This window comes from Apteryx rowi, unplaced genomic scaffold (genome assembly GCF_003343035.1).
Source record: "Apteryx rowi isolate R43461 unplaced genomic scaffold, aptRow1 scaffold_50, whole genome shotgun sequence".
In the NCBI taxonomy this organism is placed as follows: Eukaryota; Metazoa; Chordata; class Aves; order Apterygiformes; family Apterygidae; genus Apteryx; species Apteryx rowi.
The window spans coordinates 3,352,107-3,372,482 of record NW_020450761.1 but is presented as its reverse complement, the minus strand read 5'-3'; the positions used below and the strand labels follow the sequence as shown (position 1 = coordinate 3,372,482).

At 39.7% G+C, this 20,376-nt stretch overlaps 1 protein-coding gene across 1 annotated transcript in view; it reads right to left on the bottom strand.

Annotated features, from left to right (window-relative positions):
* Window positions 1–20,376, bottom strand: part of DCDC2 (doublecortin domain containing 2) — a 69,355-nt gene that overhangs the window by 6,224 nt on the left and 42,755 nt on the right. The window contains exon 8 of the mRNA XM_026079808.1: window positions 7,652–7,752. Within this exon, the coding sequence (XP_025935593.1) occupies window positions 7,652–7,752 (101 nt within the window). The remainder of the gene's footprint in view (window positions 1–7,651; window positions 7,753–20,376) is intronic.

The following is a 20,376-nucleotide window of genomic DNA, read 5'->3' as shown; positions in this document are numbered from 1 at the left end:
AAGCAATAAGTCAGGAAATCTTTAGACATTGAAGCATTTGGCTTCTCCTCCTCCAGGGATGCTAATGTAACCTCTCAGTAGGTTTGTACATGACTGATACTAGAATATTGAAAAGTGCAATATCACAAATCATTTAAGGCGGAAATTATTTTATACCATTAATGTAAAACATAATTTTACTTTACTGAGACCATTTGGAAATGTTTACTTAAATAAGGGTCACAACAGACAAACAATGAGGCAGACAACAAAATCTTAATGGTCACACATATTGGCACAAATACATCTCACAAATACATCTCACAAATACAATATCAGGAATACTTAACTTTGATTGCACCAATCATCTTAAAAACCAAGCTGCCCCTGCTACCACCCAGTCAAGAATGCTTTGCAGCTGTACTGCACAGTTTCCAATAGCAAAACATTTTGTTCCCGAACCAGATAGGGTTGCTAAGTGACAGCAGCACATTTATCTTCCACATCATTTACAAAACCCAAGCACTTAAAAACAAGGAAATGAATAGTTAAGTGTTCTTGAGGCTTACATTTCCCACATAGTAAATGCAGTACTTTTCCTGAAGGCAAAAAATGTCTTTATCCCCACAACAAAACAACTTTAAACTCCAACCTCTTTAYGAGTTTGATGCATTTTTACAACAAATGTAGCACCTGCGTCCACAGAGTCTGATTTTCCATAAGATCATAGCACCTAGAACTCTACCCAAAATGAAGGGAAGTGGTATGATTTGAAACTGTAGAAAAGAACAGGCTTTCAAACTCCATTCCTCAGTTACAATGTGTGGTAACTGGAAATGCGCATAATCCCTTCTCTAATCACAAGGCCATAACAGAGAAGGAAACATTTGATCAGATTCTTAATTTTCTAAGATGTACTCAAGTCAACAACATTTTTCTCCACCTATTTCACTGACAGAAAATTGTGTCTATTTTTTCAATAACAGCATTTTCTGTGTGTACATGACAATTGACCCCAAACTTCACACTTTACGATGCACTATGATCTGTTGAGCACCCTTGTAGACAATGACACACGAGAAAGCTAGTAAGCATTTCAAAAGACGCCATGCTGAGGTTGCAGACATACATAAAAGATTTCTTTTCTCCAGAGGGAAAAAAAAGTCTTCTACAGTGAATGAAAAATATCCTAAAAGTTTCACAATTTGATAAAGTGTCTGCTTTAGGGTTGCTAGAGGTTTTTCAAGAAAGGTGTATGTGGGAGAGGGAGCTTTTTTCAAAGTGGTATCCAGACAAATTTTACAATAGAACTGTGTTTGCAGTCTTCATGCTGGAGAATCTAGACCTTCTAACAGTTGGCCATACAGATCTATAAAGACAGGATCAGACCGTGCTGCTATAGCTGTAGAAATCACACACATCTAATGCAGAAATCTAGGGAAGATCTCTGTCTCTGTTTTTATTCTAAACTGCAGATAACAAATCAGAGTAGGTTGTCCTATCTCATACACAGATAAGCAACAAAAAATTAAGCGTAAATCAATACAGCTGAAAGAAAAACATGCAGGAAAAAAATCTTTTCATCTGGTGGCTTGATCAGCACTCAACATCAGGAAGATTTTAATTACAGTTGCATCACTTGTAGCAAAATTTGAGCATAAAAAATCTTGCATGTATTCTTTCCAAATGCAATTTCGAAATTCTTACTGATGTAATGCAAAATGTTTGCTCATGGAGAGTTCTAGCCTTTATAATCAAGGAATGTCTCTTTGAGCAGCCAGCCTGTTTTAATGTTGAATCAATGCAGACGTAAACATTTTGCCTCCAGCAATAGGGAAGATAAACATCTTGTTCAGTTCACTGAGGTGAATCTTGGGTCTCTAAAGCAAAATGTATACTTCATAATGAAAATTGCAAATGAAAGGTGCAAATTTGCTGCTGCTGCTGATACACTCCAGCTACACAGAGGGCACCTAAGGGAGCTACACAATTTCACATCACATCACAGCCCAGGAAATGGAGAATAATGAGTGGCATCAGGACTGCATTAATCAGTGGACATGTCTGGAATAATGGAAAGTAAATGGCTAGTGAAAGAACCAGGAGTGTGACCATCCACAACAGCCCCCAAAATCAGGGCCCATTAGACAAATTTAACTTCCAGTAATCTTTATAAATAAACACAGAAAGAGAAAGGGACGATGGGGATGATGGGTCTAAAGGAAAACAAAATAATTCAGATGCATTCTCTATCACTTATATCTTAATAGCCAGTACTATATTCCCATGGCAAAGCAGGCTTGCACAGTAACACATCTGAATTCCTTCTAGGGACCATGAACTGAGCAACTTCATATCTCATAATTCTCATGCTTATTCGTCTCCAGAACTTAAATAAAATTGAAGAAATAGTAGTTGTTTATTATGAAAGCTTTACTAGCCAACAATTTTTATATCTTAGAAAAGTTACCTGGAACATATCTACATTATTAACAGCGGACTCAAGAAACACATTTAGTTAGCATTTCAAATACGAAATTTCTACTGCTTCACTCCCTCCTACCAAGAACTGCAAATACCTTCCAGAATAAAACTGCATTGTTCCCCCAGCTATGTGTACAATTGATTTCATAGTCTGTCATCAGTTCCCATTGATGTTGACACAGTGATGTAAACAGCCAACCTGGAGTAAGCCTGCATGTCAAAAGAAGAAAATATCCATTCTGTATTTGGAACCTGAAGTCTTGGTACAGAATACAGAACAGAGGGTCCGGTTTGGTTTTAGGCAAAACACTGATTTTTCCTTCTTGATGTTCAATTACAACTGTCAGCTAGTCTGGAGTAAAGCAAATCCTGTTCTTTCAATGTGTTCTCAGCTGGCAGACAGCATTTTTACAGAATAGGACATAAGCGGATGTCTAGCCAGTACTACACTGTTTAGTTAATGGCTAATCTGGCATTTGTTCAACTGTGTACTTCAAATGGTAAGACAGAGAAGGCTCATTAACAACAACAACAAMAAAAGACTAAGCTCTAGCTTTACCACCTCACTTATGTGACTGACGAAAATGATGATAGCGTATCAGAAGTCTCAGCGTTCTAGCGAAAGCTGGCACGCAAATATTTATGTATTATGCAAGATAGCCAAGCACTGGCTGGCTGTCCTGTTCCATGTTTCTGGAACACCAACTGAGTTCAGCTAAGAACAAGCTACAAAGCTTTACATCACAGAATTTTAAACTATCTAAAACTGCCATTAATAAGAACCTGTACCTGCAAAATGCTAAATGTTTCCAAGGTCTGAGTAGCCTCAATTATTTTGGAATAAAGCGTACATGGTGCTACTCAGAAGGACCTGGCTTCTTACCAGATTGTGTAGGAACTATACATGTAGTTCTAAAACTCAGAAATAAACCATAGTTTGAGTTCTCAATAAAGAGTGGGAAGAAAACATTTTGGTGCTTTGTTTTGCTTTCCTGGAAATATGAAAATCAGAAGATTATGAATAGTATGAATGTTTGGTACATGTGCACACACACACACACACGTGCTACCAGAGGCGACACAGTTCCCTGTCCAAATTGGGAGCACCTGAAAAGCATTTCTATCTGAAGAAGATACAAGGGCCTGTGTAAATGAGCTTAGTCGTATCAAGCAAGATCCTAATGTTGCAAGCCTACCAGCACAAGTGATGCTCACTGGCAACTGTATCGACAAACCCAGCTATGTCTGCCAAGTACAGAATTGGCAGTGAAGAATTCATTGTTCTCCTCTCCCTAATGACAATCACCAGCAGTCAAGCTGAAGCAAACTGGCAAGACTGCCAGTGCAATGGCCAGACCCGTTGCCTGCGCTGTAGCATCTCTGTGGAGAGGTAAGACTCCTGTCTCTAGGGTTCTTGGATTTCATAAGCATTACAGTCAACATAAAAACAGACTTGACAACCCAATTTATGCTGTCAAATGCTTTACACTACCCAGAGGAATTCTTTACACACCTACAGACAGGCCAATCATCTCACAAATTGATTATTACACAGCCAAGACCTGGACAGGATATACTTCAGGATGTCATAAGAAACAAAGATTAAGACGACAGGAGATATGTTCTTCCCCAACATCAGTACTATCAGTACAAAGCAACACACCCTATCACACCACCTCAACCGCAATTAACAGGGCTGCTGGGGTTGATGGTGTTTAGCACAGAGTGCTCTAAGGCTGGGGCAGGTACTCGCTATGAAATGACACAGCAACAGAACTCCTTGTACCAGGGACCAGGATCAGTCATGCTCTTGCATCTTTCAATCACTTGGATCATGAGTCTTCAAAAACAATGTCTGCAGAATAGCTGAGCAACATCTCCTTCCCATTAAAAACAATCATTCACTGAGAATGACTCCATTTAGAAACAGCAGCCTAAAATAAAGCAAATGCAGAGATCCAGACTTTTTTTTCCAGACTGATATGGTACCATTCTTTGAACTAGCTACAGTGGCAATATCACATGTGTCTTCATTAAAGCACAGATTGGTAACACACAAGCAGAAATTACAACACAGCATAAGGCTGTAAAACCTCTGTCCAATTTCTCCTCAGGCATTTCTCTTTAAGCCTGGAGACACAGTTTGTATATATGTCTACTATTCTTTTACCTGATTGAAATGAATTTAAACAACAACAACAAAAAATAGTAAGCACAAAAGCCAGAAAATCTTACCAAAAAAAGTTGATTATAGGACTGAAGAAAATCTGAGATCAACAAATACAGAACTACAGAAAAATTTATGCTGGCAGAGACTTCTAGAGATCATCCAGCCCACCGCCCTGCTGAAAGCAAGACTAACTTCAAAGAGGTTGCCTTGTCCAATTTAGTTTTAAAAATCACCAAGGATGGAGATTCCACATCTTCTCTGGGCAAGACAATCCTTACAACTCTCACTGTGAAAATGTTTTTCCTTATACCCAATCAAACTTCCCTTGCTGCTGCTTATGACCACTGCCTCATCCTTTCTCTGTACAACTCAGAGAAATGGTTGGCTCCGTCTTCCCTTTAACTCCATATGTAGTTGAGAGAAGAAGTTGAGAGAAGTTGAGAAGTTGCCTTCCCTTGTTTAGCCTTCAAGGTTCAACAAACCCAGTTCCCCAAGCTGTTTCTTGTGTGTAATATGCTCTTGCACCCTAAACATTTTAGTGTGKTGTTGTGCTGGACTCTCTCTTGTTTGTAAATACCCCTCTTGTACTGGAAGAGGCTCAAAACTGGTCAAAATAATCCAGATGTAACCTCATGGGTACCATGTCGAGGTAGATAATCACTTCCCTTGATGTGTTGGCTATGCTCTTGCTAATGCAGCCCTGTATGTGATCAATCATCATCACCAAAAGGGTGCACTGCTGATTCATTTTTATCTTGTTAGCCACCAGGAACTCCAGGACCTTTTCTGCAGAGCTGCTCCCTAGTCTGCCAGCTCCAAGCCTGTACCAATGCACAGTTATTCTAGCCCGGGTGCAGGACTTYGCGTTTGTGTTCGTTAAACTTTATAAAGTTCACTTCATCCCACTCCTTCAAGTTGTTGTAATCCCTCTGATGCCCTGCTCTCCAGCACATCAACTGACAAGGACAGTTTGGAATCACTTTTGACCTGGATGAGGGTGCATCCCATGCCATCATCCACACCACTGATGAACATGCTAAAGAGTATCAGGCTCAGCATCAAACCCTGAGGACCACCATTCATAAATAGCTGCCATTAGATTTCAAATCATAGACCCTTTGAGTCCCACCAAACCAGATAGTTTTTCACCCTCCTTGTAGTCCACCAATCCAGTCTATACCTTCTCTAAGGATATGTCCTTCCCCATATCTACTACCTGTCTTCCAATTTTTCCTACAAATAAATTATGGGGGTCCAAGTTGAAAGCAAGATAAATGACAATAACTGCTCTCCTTTCATCCACGGAGCCAGTTATTTCATCACAGAGGCAAACAGGTTGGTCAAGTACGATTTGCCCTTGGTGAATATTTGCTGGTTGGTCCCAATCACAAGCATCAGTTTCCATTTCCAGGCAAGCTTTGTCCTTCCCAATATCATCCCTACATGCCCAGGCAGTGTTTCTGTATTGCTTACTAGCAGTCTGTCCCCACTTCTACCTCCCATACCTTTCCTTTCTCAGTATGAGCTCAAGCAGGAGTTCTCTGTTCAGTCAATCTGGCCTCCTTCTGTGCCTGCTTGTTTTCTTGCACACTGGGATAGACTGTTCTTGTGCTCTGAGGAAGCTGTCCTTGGAGACCAACCAGCTCTCCTGTACTCCTCTGCCCTTCAGGTCAGCCTCACACAGGATCCTGCCTGCCAGTTCCCTGAACAAGCGAAAGTCCACTCTCCTGAACTCCAGCATTTTTATTTTGCTATTTGTCTTCCTTACTTCCTTCAGGACCTTTAACTTTATCTTCTTGTGGCTACTGTAACTAAGGCTGCCACTGACTATCACATCCCAAACCAGTTCCTCTTTATTCATCCGTAGGAAATCTAGCAGAACACCTCCCCTAATCATCTACCCTCGAACCTACCTCAAAAAATTGTCTTCTCCAAAACACTCCTGAAATCTCCTGTATTGCTCGTACCCCACTGTGTTGCCCTGGATGGTTAAGATGTTTTTCAAATAAATATTTTTAACTCACTTCCCTTCCATATGTTTATAATCTCATATTAAGCACCGAAATGACCACCAGCAAGTCATAAAAATGCCTGAGAAACCCTTATGTCACTGGGATGATTTTTAGCCTGACCAACTGATCAAGTAAATTGTTATTCTTTACACTACTTCATGGATCAGAAATATCCCATGACCTAAGTGGCTGATCCCAAGCCATTATCAACCAGAGACCAAAAGCACAACGCAACTGTGGGCTGGACACAAAGCTGAGCATGTTGTCAAATTCCTACAAACATGCAGGACGAAAGAGGACTGGCTTGTAAGCAATTCACTAGCAGAAAAAAAAGATAAATTTAAACAGCTCTACTCACCACTTCATCGGAATAAACTTTAACTTACCTATTTCCTGGATTATCAGTTCACAAGATTTTATTTAATAAAACAATACAAAATAAAACAAAGGGGGAAAAATCCTAAACTAGATGAAAGTCTATAATACATCAAAACCCATTTACTGCACATGGTGTTATGATGAAAAAGTTGGCCAACTAAATACCTTGTTGTTCAAATATGAGACAGTGCTGGCAGCTTGATTTAAAAACAAAAAAACAAAACAAAAAAAAMCACAGATAAATCCGTGCCTGTTTGTGGTTCAGGACTGCTGGAATTCTGATGTTGATTCTGTGCCGTAGTCCTTTCACACTGCTCCACCAGCATAAAGGGACTGTGATTCAGGTGGATCTATTTGTTAGGGAGTCCTGATTCTCTGAGGCCCTGTCAGAGCCCTCAGACCAGTTATGAAGGTGATGTATGATGACAATGTAACTGGTATCTGACAGATTGACAGAAAAGGGAAGATGTTCTAAAGCTCCTATAAACAGAGCTCTATCTGTGAACAGTTACAATCATCCCCACAGAATTATGCTGTGCTCATGAAAGAAACTGGAGAAAGAAAAACAACACATGAAACCTGTGGTCCAAAAAAAAAAAAAGTCATTTATTTAAAGCTCGATCATTACCTGGTCCAGTGGAACTTCTACACGAGTATCTTCATCTTCCTGCACTTCAGCTGCTCCCCACATTTCAGACCGCTTTTCTCCAGCTTTGTAAATACCTTCATCTACAATGGGAAAAGATGCAGAGTGGTAGGAAGTGAAGTCAAATTGTGACACTATGTGGTACAACTATTGAACTGCACTCAATTTTGTTTCTGAGAGCAGGTTTCAGAGGTGACACACCATTCCCCATACAATACTTCTAATGAAATTTTCAGTCTCCCACTATTCTCAGTTTGTTTTCCTTTCCTTTTTTAATTACAAATGCCTATACACTATATTATTTGGGGAAGGGAAAGGAGATACACAGAGAAAATGAACAAAGACCTGAAGTTCTCTCAGTTCTAGGAAAGGTCASGAGTGAATCTGAACTTTATACATTACAACAATAACATACTACTTCTATATCTATAGTCAATGACTGTATCCTCTTGAAATTAGCATAACACTTTCACGACTAGCAAAAATCTGAAGCCCTGAATCAAAACCAAACATGGTGAAGCAGGACAGGAGTAGAAGATGAACAAAGACAGTTGGGATAAATTCTATTCCCCACACTTGGGCATATGCAAGTGGAATTATAGCAGAAACTCCATATCTGCATTAAAAAAAGCACATACTCAGGACTGTAAAGAACAGTTTTAGCTAACAAGGTTAATGGCTCAAACGATACTAAATTTTGCAAAGATTTTATACCAACATTTGGTCTGAGTAACTTTTTTTTCAAGTGTAAGTAATGTCTAGGGGTCTTGGCAGTTTCTAATACAGGTCTTTTGGTATTAACAAACTAGGAAAATGAAGACAGGTAGATACAGAAAACAACCAACTTCCAAGTGACAGACATTCCTCTCTCCCCTCCCCGCCCCCAACAGAAAGGAGCCCAGAAATTAAAAACACAGAGGTTTAGTCTAAATCATCTCCCTCCCTCCCCATCTATTTAGGAAAGACATATGGTCCTATGCCATTGTGTTCACATCCAACGTAATGAGCAACTACAATATGAAAGAGGAAAATTCATTTGCGCTGTCTTGGACTGCCTCTTAATTCTTCATAAAAGGATGTGAACTTGTTAATATCAACTGAACATGCAAACTGATCTCCAATGCTTGACACAAATAAAGTTGACAGCCTTGTGAAACATGCAACCACTCACAGAACCATTGGGAAGGTGGACAAATCACAGATAAGAACAAGTAACAAAAGAGACTTACAGAAATCTTGAATCCATCTGCATAAAAAGTTACGGTGTTGACTAGTCTGAAAGTTTGTTTTCCAGTTACTTTCTCATCACTATGAGAAACAAGGATGAGGTTTATCCTGGAATCAAAGTTCTGAGGGATATCCTGCCACTGAAAATGGTTATCCAGAGGGGAAGGTGCCACACTCATCTAGATGGCCATAGATGTCTACTACCAGGCCAGTGACAAAAGCACTAGGAAGTGAAAGTCATTTCACAGTTTGAAATGAAGAGGCAGAAATGTGGAAGCCTAAGGAACTTTACAGTGATATTCCTGACTGGCACTGCCAACTGCAGCTTAGGCAAGAGATTTTCTGATGGATATAGCAGCTTAAGTAGCTGGGAATTGGTCCTGCTGGAAACTTTCACCAAAAGATCTACAGTACTTGTCCTCTGAAAGTGCCAATGTTGAAAAATGCCACAGGGTTCTTAGGACCACTGGTTGGATTCTTGTCCTAAACATCTTGGTGCTTTTTGAAAAAGATCCTATCTTCAAATGTAGCATGGAAATAGTCATTTTCTTTTCTCATTTCCCTTTGGATTATTAAATATAGTGTGTCTGTTGGATTATGTCTCACTGGAGCCAACGAAAAGACATCTAGTATTTGCTGGCAATACAGTAAACCTTTGACCTTTGAATGTGGTCTCATTAAGGACCCCCTAGGCTGAGATGGCTTTCTTGACAAATTCAGCAGTAAGAACAGGGAACAGTCCACAGTGGCAGCAGAATGCATCTGAAGATGCTTCTTCTGTTTTCTCAAGTAACCAATGAACTTCATATTTCTCATTTTTCAGAGCACAGTAACACAAAAACTGCCTCATAATTTTGAAGTAAAACAGAAAAAAATATTTGCTTCAACTTCTCCAGGAGATAAGGTCCGCAGGTTCAGCTCACTTGTCAAGTGTACTACTTTAAAGAACAGAAGGTTCTGTTTCTCTTATCTGATATTATCGTTGCTGCTGCTTATCATAAATACGAGACTGAGATTTAGATCACAACCATATTCTGAGAGGAAAATTCAAAGTGTTTCTTGAAAACACCACCATGATGATTCTCTTAATTCAAGGCCTTCCCTTAAGTAGCTTGAGAAAACAACCTCAGTGGCTTGTACTAGATTCCTTGGCTCACTGAACTATAAAAAGTCAATCTTCATCTGAGAGAAATGCATTTAATACCACCACTATTCCCTGTAGAGTCTGTAATAGCATCCTTATCTTCAAGATCCCCAGGTCTTCCAACCAAAACAGGGATTGTCTGGCCTCCGGAGATAAAAGGACTTTGGTGCACAGGTAATTCATCAGGTTCCTCTCAGGCAGGGCAAGAGATGAACATGGCCAGGAGGCCAAATCTACAAAATTCATCCCAAGAGTTGAGGATTGCCAGTTTTAAACCACCTTAAAAGGGCAGATCAGCCTCAGGGCTATGCTGAATAATCCAACAACTGAACTCAACACAAGGAGAGTGTTTTTTTAATGAAAAAAAGAAAAYTTTCACAAATCTTAATCATAAAACCAGTAGTGTGGGAGGAGGGGAGAAGACAATAAGTTTCTAACTGGATCATGCAAATGACATTCCCATTCAAAAGACTGTACCTAAGAACCTACTAACAGGGGGGTTTCGATATGCAAAAATTGAAATCCCCATGAGATTTCCCCCAAGAATTTTCTAACAGGTGTGTGCTCGGAAAGCTGGTCATAAATGGAAAGAGATCCAGTATCTCTCAAGGATACTGCCATTTATTGCGTGTCTTATATGGAAAGCACTCTAAAGTGAAGTAGCATTTCCGCCCTTCCATAGAGTAGAAAGATGTTGAAACTACATGGCAGGCTGCAACGGGAAGGGGTAATGAGCACAAAAGTCTCCAAATACTTCAGGGACAGTGTCTTCAGGCAAAGTGGGAAATCATCCCATTTTCAGAACAGCAATGTTCTCTCCAGAAAACAAGTCATTAAGAGAATAACATATTTCAAATGCACACGACAGAAGAGATCGTTAGTTCGTTCCTCAGAGATGCAATAAAAGATTTATTGTTAGAAAAGGAAAAGGAAAAATTATTTAAAGAAATAAGAAAATCAACAAGAAAAGAGAAATGAATTATTTACCTCTTTGCAAACATGAAAGCATCGAAGACAAATGCCCAAAACACAAGTACCATTAATATTCAGGGAAGGCAGAAAAACACTTAAGTCTGAAATGTGACAGAACAGGTGAAGAAAAAAATGACACTATCTGAAAAATGGCAAAGTCATAAGATAACACAGAAACAAATCCAAAATTCCAAAGGAAATGCCAAGGAATTAAGTTAGGCTTACATTAGGACATGTATCCTTCTTGTCTTTTGGTTCCAAAAGTGAAAAGAAACACAAAAGGTTCAAAATTATGTACAAAAATTTAACTTGATTTAAAAATATATTAAGAAAATAGCAAAAAAGTAAAAAACTATTAGTGTTGCTGCTATCTATTTTAGATAGAAGACATATTTACGATTTTTGCATGCTAATTTACAAATATCTAGAGAAGGGAGGCTGAGTGATAGGCCAACATACTCCTTGCTTATGTAATTCTATGTCAAGATCTTCTCAGCAGAAGTTTGGAGGCCACCTTAATCACTATTATCAATGCTGCGAGTGAGGTACTTGGCTCCTCCCAAGCAAATGTGTTATGTTGGGTATTTTTGCTACATATTTTATAGGTAATATTTCATAAATGCTTTTCGGTTTAGAAAAAAAAAAGCACAAAAATCTTTATTGATGCAATATTTCACATCTCTGTCTCTAAATCATTAGTCAATTTCTATACATGTCTCTAAGGGAGGAAAAAACAACAAGGCATTTTAGAAACCTCAATAAATTGCATGAAATAACATTTTTGTAAGTCATCATTCTATACTGTTATAGACTTATATTGCAATCTCTACTAAAGTTAGAAATAAGTACGGTACCTTACTGAAAAGAGAATTCCCAGCACTTCCATTAGATGGAACGTTTACATCTACCTCAAATGGTTCATAAAATACTGTAGATTAAACATGCTCCTCATACAAGAACAAATACTGACTTTTCTGTGTCTCAAACTGATTGCAAATTCAAACATGGAGGTGGCCATAGACAGGGTCATAGTAACGTTGGGGCTGAAGAGCTCCAAAAGGGGGTAAGAAAGGAAAATATTAGGCTCCAAGCCTTACAGTCAAACTGTTGTCTTCTCCACCCATTTCCTCCAGGTTGAGTAAAAGACGATGACAGCAAAGGATTCAAGGGCACCTTGAGCTCCAAAATGTCTCCCTACAGCTTTGTTTGCTGGAAAACATACATCAGAGGATTTATTTCCAGGTAGGTTCTCAGTTCACCCTCCCACATGAAGTGCTGCTTCAGTCAACAGGCCAAGCAAAATATTACTGAGAGGCTCCTGATCTTATGTGAGGACATTTTTCCAAGGTGTCCAGACAACCAGAAGAGACGGGAATTTTTTGGATTTTGCCAGTCATTGTCTGAAAGCTGTCTGCCTTGAGCTAAAAATCACCATTGTCTCTTTATACCCTATGCAGAGAGAAATAAGGTCACCTCTAGCAAACACAGATGTCCTCTCCAATTATTTCTGATTATTTTAAAGCAGAGCCATGTTCAGTAGCTCAGGCAAGGGGGAGAATGAGAAGGACCCACAGATGAGGAGGGAACAGATCACAAGTGGAGAAAGGAGCTCAAGAGGAGCAGGCAACTGGAAAGAGGATAAACAGAGGATATGGACACAGAGGGAGATGATGAGGGCAGAATAATGTGAGGAGGCATAAAAAGGATGGAATGAGGAACTGTACAGGAGCAAAGAGGAAGACGAGGAAACACACTGGTGGAAATTAAGGGAAGAAACAGAGCGCAGTGGACTGGCAGGAAGACTAAATACAGAAAGGAGGTCACAGGCAGCAGAAGAGTAGATGCTTGGATGAATGCGAGGAGAGGAAACAATAAACCAACAGGTACTCATGTCAGTTTAAGCTGCTGAGAGGATCTTTCCTTCAGGAAAGCCCGAGAAATGAAATGGCATTTCTAAGTAAGTACCTACTTAAAATTGAATTTGTGAGTTCAGATGTTCTACATAATTAGTTTGTGATCAGAGGTGCAGCAAAAAGCAGCAATGAAAAAAAATGCTGTTTCAGACAAATATTTTTCTTGATTTCTTGAATATTTTTCTTGTTTTTAATGAACAACATTTAGTAGGATTCTGGATGGAGACTTTACAGTCTGGGAAAAGAATTCCTACAGCATTCTTTGGCTTCAGGCTGAAGGAATTAAAAAAAAAAAAAAGTAACTGCAAGTGCTTTCCTATGGAGCTTCCTCAAGAGCTTTGCTCTGCATCAGCTCTTCTCCAGCTCCATAATCGCACAGAAAGACCTATGAAATCTGAAGAGACTCCAGATTACTCCAAGCTCTCAATTCCCAAAAGCCTCGAGCAGGTTACTGTGAAAAAACACATGGAACAGGTTAACAGCTTTACCAGAGAGAGGTATCTAGTGTTTTAAAAAAATGCAGTGAACCAACTCTACCTGCCCTAAACAGTCAGCTAATACGGCTGTTGAAACACTGGTGCCCAGTGTTTGGCTAACCTTCACAGACAGCAATGCTGGAACTGCACAAATAGTAAGAACAAGGGAACATTTTCAGTAGAAAACTGTGGTGAAATAACATGAGGGAAGATGCTTTCAGAAGGGTTAGCTCTTTGGAAATCAGGTCCAGAGGATATCAGTATTATTTTTTGGTAGGATAAAGGCACAGAGAGTCAGGTTCAGTTTTCTACTTGGCCAGAGGTATTTCATAAAAATAAGTGTCTCAGTCCTGAGCTGGTTTCAGTGAAGATAAGAAAAGAGAGGATGGTATTCCTCCATTACCTTTCCACCTCCGTGACATTGTAATCAATGAAAAAATAAAACCAATGTAATTTAAGACAATGTCAGACTGCTCTAAATTATGCTTCTTGCAGCTACAAACTCTAGTAGCCAAGGATCTTCATCTTCTCTGTTACCTACTCTGCCGTGTCCCCTTATGCATGCTAGCTATGCTGGCTTTGTGGCACCTAAGAAATCATTTGTGTAAAGGAGAGTCCTCCACTGACCATTCAGACAAATTTTCTAGATGTTTTATGTTGCCAACTAATTCCCTAATAGGTACAGAACAGATTTAATAAATCAGCAATGGCAAAATTATAAATGCCCAAACAYTTTGACTAACAACATTTCACCTGAAAACACATTATCTATTCTCTAAATATCCAGATGTTCACCATACTGTGCAGTCACTCAATTCAATACCTAGCGAAAGAAGCCATGAATCAGTGCATGTATAACTTTGAGCAAACCTCCAAAAAAAAAAAAAAAAGCACAAAGACCATTTTCTGTCTGATGCCATTCAGTATTTCAGCTTATCCTCACTGAAATACTTTGGTTCACTTTGATAAATAAGAAAAATATATGACTTTAATAAATAGTAAATGAGTTATACATTGAAATAACTGGTAAGAAATCTATATATTGTAAATAATTAAGCAAAGCAATTAATGGCTCTGGTATAAGCTACTTTCCTAAACAGCATTAACTATAAAACATTTATTGCAGCAGAAATTACAACATTATACAAAGTCATTTAATGCATTTCGAATTTGAAACTGATTGAAGTTTAGCAGTAGGGATAAAAAAAATCATTGTAATAATGGCCTGCCCTGAATATTTTATGGAAATCAGATGCATTTATTAACTGCAAGCTCTGCATGTAAGCAAGAAAGTAAATGTGACTATAAAAAAAAATTAATGTGATTTACCACAGAGGCTACCTCATAAAAATGTTAAATCAAATTAAAAACAAAATGTAAAAAATCTGTGGCTCATTAAATTGAATAGATTGCTAAGAGGGATAAGGAGGACATGCATTTATGTCTGTCTACAACATGATTTTCTTTTCTTTTCTTTTTTTTATTATTATTTTATTTCAAAGTATCATTGTTGTGCAAGGCCCATTTCCAATGAGAAGCCACTGCTTTGGTGACAGGTTTGAGTGTGTGTCTGTGACTTTTGTCACCAAAAAGTGACGAAATTAAAAAGAAACTGGTAGTAATATACATACGAAATTTGTAGAAACAATAAGAAAACATGTATTTTTTTCACCTGATACTAATGTGGTCTCAAGTTTCTAAACAGTTAGTTCCTCTCTTCAGAACATACTGAATTTCTAATAGGATTTCCCAACATTACAGACTGCTGACATCAGACTACCTCAACAGAAACTGCAAAAGGTGCTTCTAGAGGATAACCTTGTATGAAGCAGTCTCCTCTATTGATAGGAAATCTGGTAGTGTTAGAGCAAAAAAAAGCCGCCTCAGTCAGCTGCAAGAGCTTAGTCATCTCCTTATATAAAAGGCTCAAAAAAAAAAAAAAAAGTATATGATAATGCTTTATCTCCCTTCCCCCACTTTGATCGTTCACCTCATTTATTGTTTTTAATGTGTCTAATTTATTTAAATGACAGATCATTAAGACCTTGCCTATCTGAATTAATAAAGCAACTCCTGTTGAGCCTTGATCTTTTTTGATTCCATGTCCGTTCCAAGCGCAGTGTTCTCGTGGGTCTCTGCTGTGCCTTGTGCAACTTAGTCCTCATGCCAAACTGCCACAAAGCAAATGGGCAGCCCTGGAACGTCTGTCCTGCTCTGCCCTGTTCCACTCCTTCCAAATGGAGCATCAGAGCACTTACGCTCGATCCTGCACTGAAGCAAGCAACATGACTTCTGTCAAGTACTGTTYGCCCTCTTTATGTTTTGAAATGTATTAGTGTAACAAAAAGTCAAACCCAAAGAAACTCACAATGTGCTTAGAGAAAGAAGCCGCAAGGTTTAAAATCATCTTAGTTTCCCATTGGTTTTAGTATATGCTGACTATGGTGATTTGGCACTGTGATAAACTCTCACAGCAACAAGGGTTCGCATTCTTATTATAGACTGCAGTTGTATCTCCTATCATGAAAGGAATAAACCTCTAAATCCTATAAAATCTCTGCAAATAAGGAACAAGAGGATCTCTCYTTAGCACAGTTTCCACCTGCATTGATAGCACAGCAGTGATCTGGTCTATACTTCCATGTTTTAACTACAAATATTTTTTTAATCCTAAAAGTTGTCAGCAGGAAAACATGAAAAGTAACACTTTCAGCTCAGAATGCACAGCTGATATTCTGCAGTTCAGATTTATACTCTTTGGCAAATTCACAATTTCATTGAAAGCAATTCAGAGCATGATACCAGGAACAGCTGCCATACCTGATGGTCTGTGCAGTTTTCCTTTTAATTACGTATTGCCCCTTTCTTTTCTTATTTAGCCAATGGTAATACCAGGAAATTGAAATGATTCCTAACTTCTAAGGCCTCGTGATACTCAAAATTAGATCTGAAATACTGTGGACTGGCTCAGCCCATCTCCAATATAGTACTTCTCCAATTCATAGCCAGAATTCAGACTTCACATTCTAGTATTTCTAGGACTTGTTTCCTTGTTTGAGGGGGTGGGGGGCTACTTTACTATCAACGTGATCACAGTTAAACTACTATATTTGAATGGAATAGGCTGTAAAAGTCAAGGTGCTCCCTTACAGGAATTTTCTATTAAGTTTCTGAATTTTCTATTTTCCTGTTCAACTTCCTCCTGTACTATTCACAGAGTAGGTGCAAAACAAAAAATACTATTTTTTTTAACCTTAAACTGAGATGATGAAAACTTAACATGGTTTTGGCATCACTTTTATAAGCCCAAATTCTAATGATACAGCTACACTAATCTAAGGTCTAAAACCCCACATTTCCAGTTGTAGCTACTGTTATACATAATATATTCAATATTATTTATGTTTCTACTAGTGCAACATGAATCCAATCATAACATTAATAGCACGCCTAATATGTCACAAAATCTGAAATGCCAGCTTGCAGTCTACTGGATTTTTTTGAAAAAGTGGCATATTTAAATCTTGCACAAAGAGCTTTCTACATAAAAAAGTAAATAATTCTTTAATCATCCTGATTTGAGAGGATTACGACATGGATCAGTTGAAATGCATATGGCATGCTGGTGAAACTCTCCGTGTATTTAAAAAAAAAAAAAAAGAGCAGATTCAAAATAAATGCATGGCTAGCTCAACTAAACTCTGTTGAAAGATGAGGTTAAACTTTTAAATACAGTATGAACATAATTCTTGGGGCATTAAGTCCCAGGAAACAACCACTTTCAAACAGTCTGGCACTCCAAAGAGAGGACAGAAGATTCCACATTACTGCTAAACTGGCAGGTAGAAAGACAGCAAGGAACATGTGATACARTTTCCACCGAGAATATTTTCTTTTTATCTATTGCTATACACTCCAAAATGTGCACATGTAAACTCACCGTATAGTTTATTGGTTTCCAGTTAAAATTAATCCCACATCAAGGAGAGTCAAATGGAGTCAACTAAAATGCCAAGAGTCTTTCACTGTCCAGCAGAAAAAAATTTATAAAATGTAGTAAGAGCTTGCCTCACCCTATCCAAAGTCTCTGAATTTGAAATAGCTCTTTAGAATAGCCCTACAAAGCCCACTGAGGATCTACAATGGGCCTTCACAGTAGACAGTGGAGCTATACTGATTAAAACAGTATGGGGGAGCAAACCTTATCACTGAGTTCCTAGAGCTGGATTCTAGCTCTCCAAAGAAATCCCTCAGAATAAAACAACTCTCTTTAAAATGGAACTGATAATGTCATAATTCAAGGCAGGAATTGCATCATCACATCATACTTAATGCACCCAAACTTCAGGTGTCTAGTCTAAGCTCAGTTTCTAATTTCACCATCAACTGAGAGAGTGGGCATCTCCAGACACACTTCTCTATCCTTGATTGCTGGAGCCTAGAAACCCAGATTAAATTAAGCCTCACACAGTGGGAGGTAGGCAAGATGCATCCTGCCCTCAATGATTTTTTTCCAGGAGCAGCTGGGGTCTGAAAGTGTACCGTGGTCATCAAGCCTTTAGGATTTACTGCATCTTTCCTGTTGTCATGAAAAACAGATGGAAACAAACAGCTTCTCCAAATAAACAGCCTTTTCCAAGCTCCTGTTAATGCTTTCTGAAAGGAAAAGGCAAAGGTGAGGACAAGTACACTACAACTGGATCCTTTGCAAATAATCCTAATTTAGCTCTTGCTATGGAGAGTTTGAATGCTATTAGCCCAAGCAGCACTTTGGCTAACAGCCAGTAACGCAGATGGAATACGGATGTGCTGAGAAGTCTGGCGTGCTCATACCCGCTCTTAATTTTGCTCTTCACCCTGCAGCGCAGAGTTTACTACAGCTTGGTGTTTGTGTGCAAAGGTAGGAGAAGAATGAGAGAGAAGCCTGCTCACTTCACTCCCAATTGCTGTTCCTCAAATGTGTTTGAAGCAGGCTTCTAAGACGCACATAAACTGGGAAGAAACCTGCAATGCTCCTTCCCTCTAACTAAACTTGGATGAAATAACACAACTGATTGAACTTACGATACTTGTCGCCTGTCTAAGAAGGAAGCTACATCTCACACAATCACCTCCTCTGCCCTAACGCAGAACAAACCATGCCTCTTACCAGCTTTCAAGGGGCTTTACGTCCCGCTTCAATCCCACTATTCACACAACAACTGCAGGAGCCCATCTCACCCACAGATAAAGGAACAAACTGGGACAGAGTGAGGGAGAGATGGCTGTTGACAGGGAGACATTTCAGAGTACTAAAAGCATACACATTAGGAGGAGGGGAAGAATTTGCACTAATACACAGAGCAACAGCCCACTTGAGTTGGATGGGATGTTAACTCAGGTCTTCAGGATACAAAGCAGTACTGAAAACAAGAGAAGAAAAAAAATCCCTTAGAAAAGGAATTCACTGCACCCTTGTTAGCCTGATCTGTTCAAACATCATCTGCCCTCTAGCTTCTTCTACACTCTTCCAGCAGTATAAGGCCCATTTACACCCAAAGAGGAGCATGATGGGGCCTCAGCACGTGTGTAAATAAAGCAGATAAGCATAGGATAAGTACAGGCACAAGCACAACAGCCATGAAGAAGAGGGCATTACTTCATTTCTGGGTGCCAGTGTAAACCATGGTAACTCATTTGTATTCTGAAACCCTGAGGCTCAGCATCTTTAAACATTAACTCCAATGAAGTGGTTAGCTTTTTTGTTACAATTAACGAACAGTTCTTTCTTTTTTAAATGAAATCTGTCCAGTGTTTGCCTGTTGTTTTTTTTCTTTCAACTGAATAAAAGATTCTTGTCCCACAGCTGTAGCACAGCATTCACATTAACTTACAACGAATACTTAAAATGCAAAAAACCAATATTCTTTGCTCTTGGGAGTTCTTGTCACACTGCCATTACAGAATCACAGAATCACTGAGGTTGGAAGGGACCTCTGGAGATCATCTAGTCCAACCCCCCTGCTCAAGCAGGGTCACCTAGAGCACATTGCACAGGATTGCATCCAGGCGCGTTTTGAATATCTCCAGAGAAGGAGACTCCACMACCTCTCTGGGCAACCTGTTCCAGTGCTCTGTCACCCTCACAGTGAAAAAGTTTTTCCTCATGTTCAGATGGAATTGTCTGTGTTTCAGTTTGTGCCCATTGCCTCGCGTCCTGTCACTGGGCACCACTGAAAAGAGTCTGGTCCCATCCTCTTTACACCCTCCCTTCAGATACTTGTACACGTTGATAAGATCTCCTCTCAGCCTTCTCTTCTCCAAGCTAAACAGGCCMAGCTCTCACAGCCTTTTCTCATAAGAGAGATGCTCCAGTCCCCTAATCATCTTTGTGGCCCTTCGCTGGACTTGCTCCAGTAGTGCCACATCCCTCTTGTACTGGGGAGCCCAGAACTGGACGCAGTACTCCAGATGTGGCCTCACCAGGGCTGAGTAGAGGGGGAGAATCACCTCCCTCCACCTGCTGGCAACACTCTTCCTGATGCACCCCAGGATACCATTGCCTTCTTGGCCACAAGGGCACATTGCTGCCTCATGCTTAACTTGGTGTCCACCAGCACTCCCAGGTCCTTCTCCGCAGAGCTGCTTTCCAGCAGGTCAACCCCCAACCTGTACTGGTGMCTGGGGTTATTCCTCCCCAGGTGCAGGACCCTGCACTTCCCTTTGTTGAACTTCATGAGGTTCCTCTCTGCCCACCTCTCCAGCCTGTCCAAGTCTCTTTGAATGGCAGCACAGCCCTCTGGTGTATCCGCCACTCCTCCCAGTTTTGTATCATCAGCAAACTTGCTGAGGGTGCGCTCTGTGCCTTCATCCAGGTCATTGATGAAGAAGTTGAACAAGACTGGACCCAGTACTGACCCCTGGGGGACACCGCTAGCTACAGGCCTCCAACTAGACTCTGCACCGCTGATCACAACTCTCTGAGCTCTGCCATTC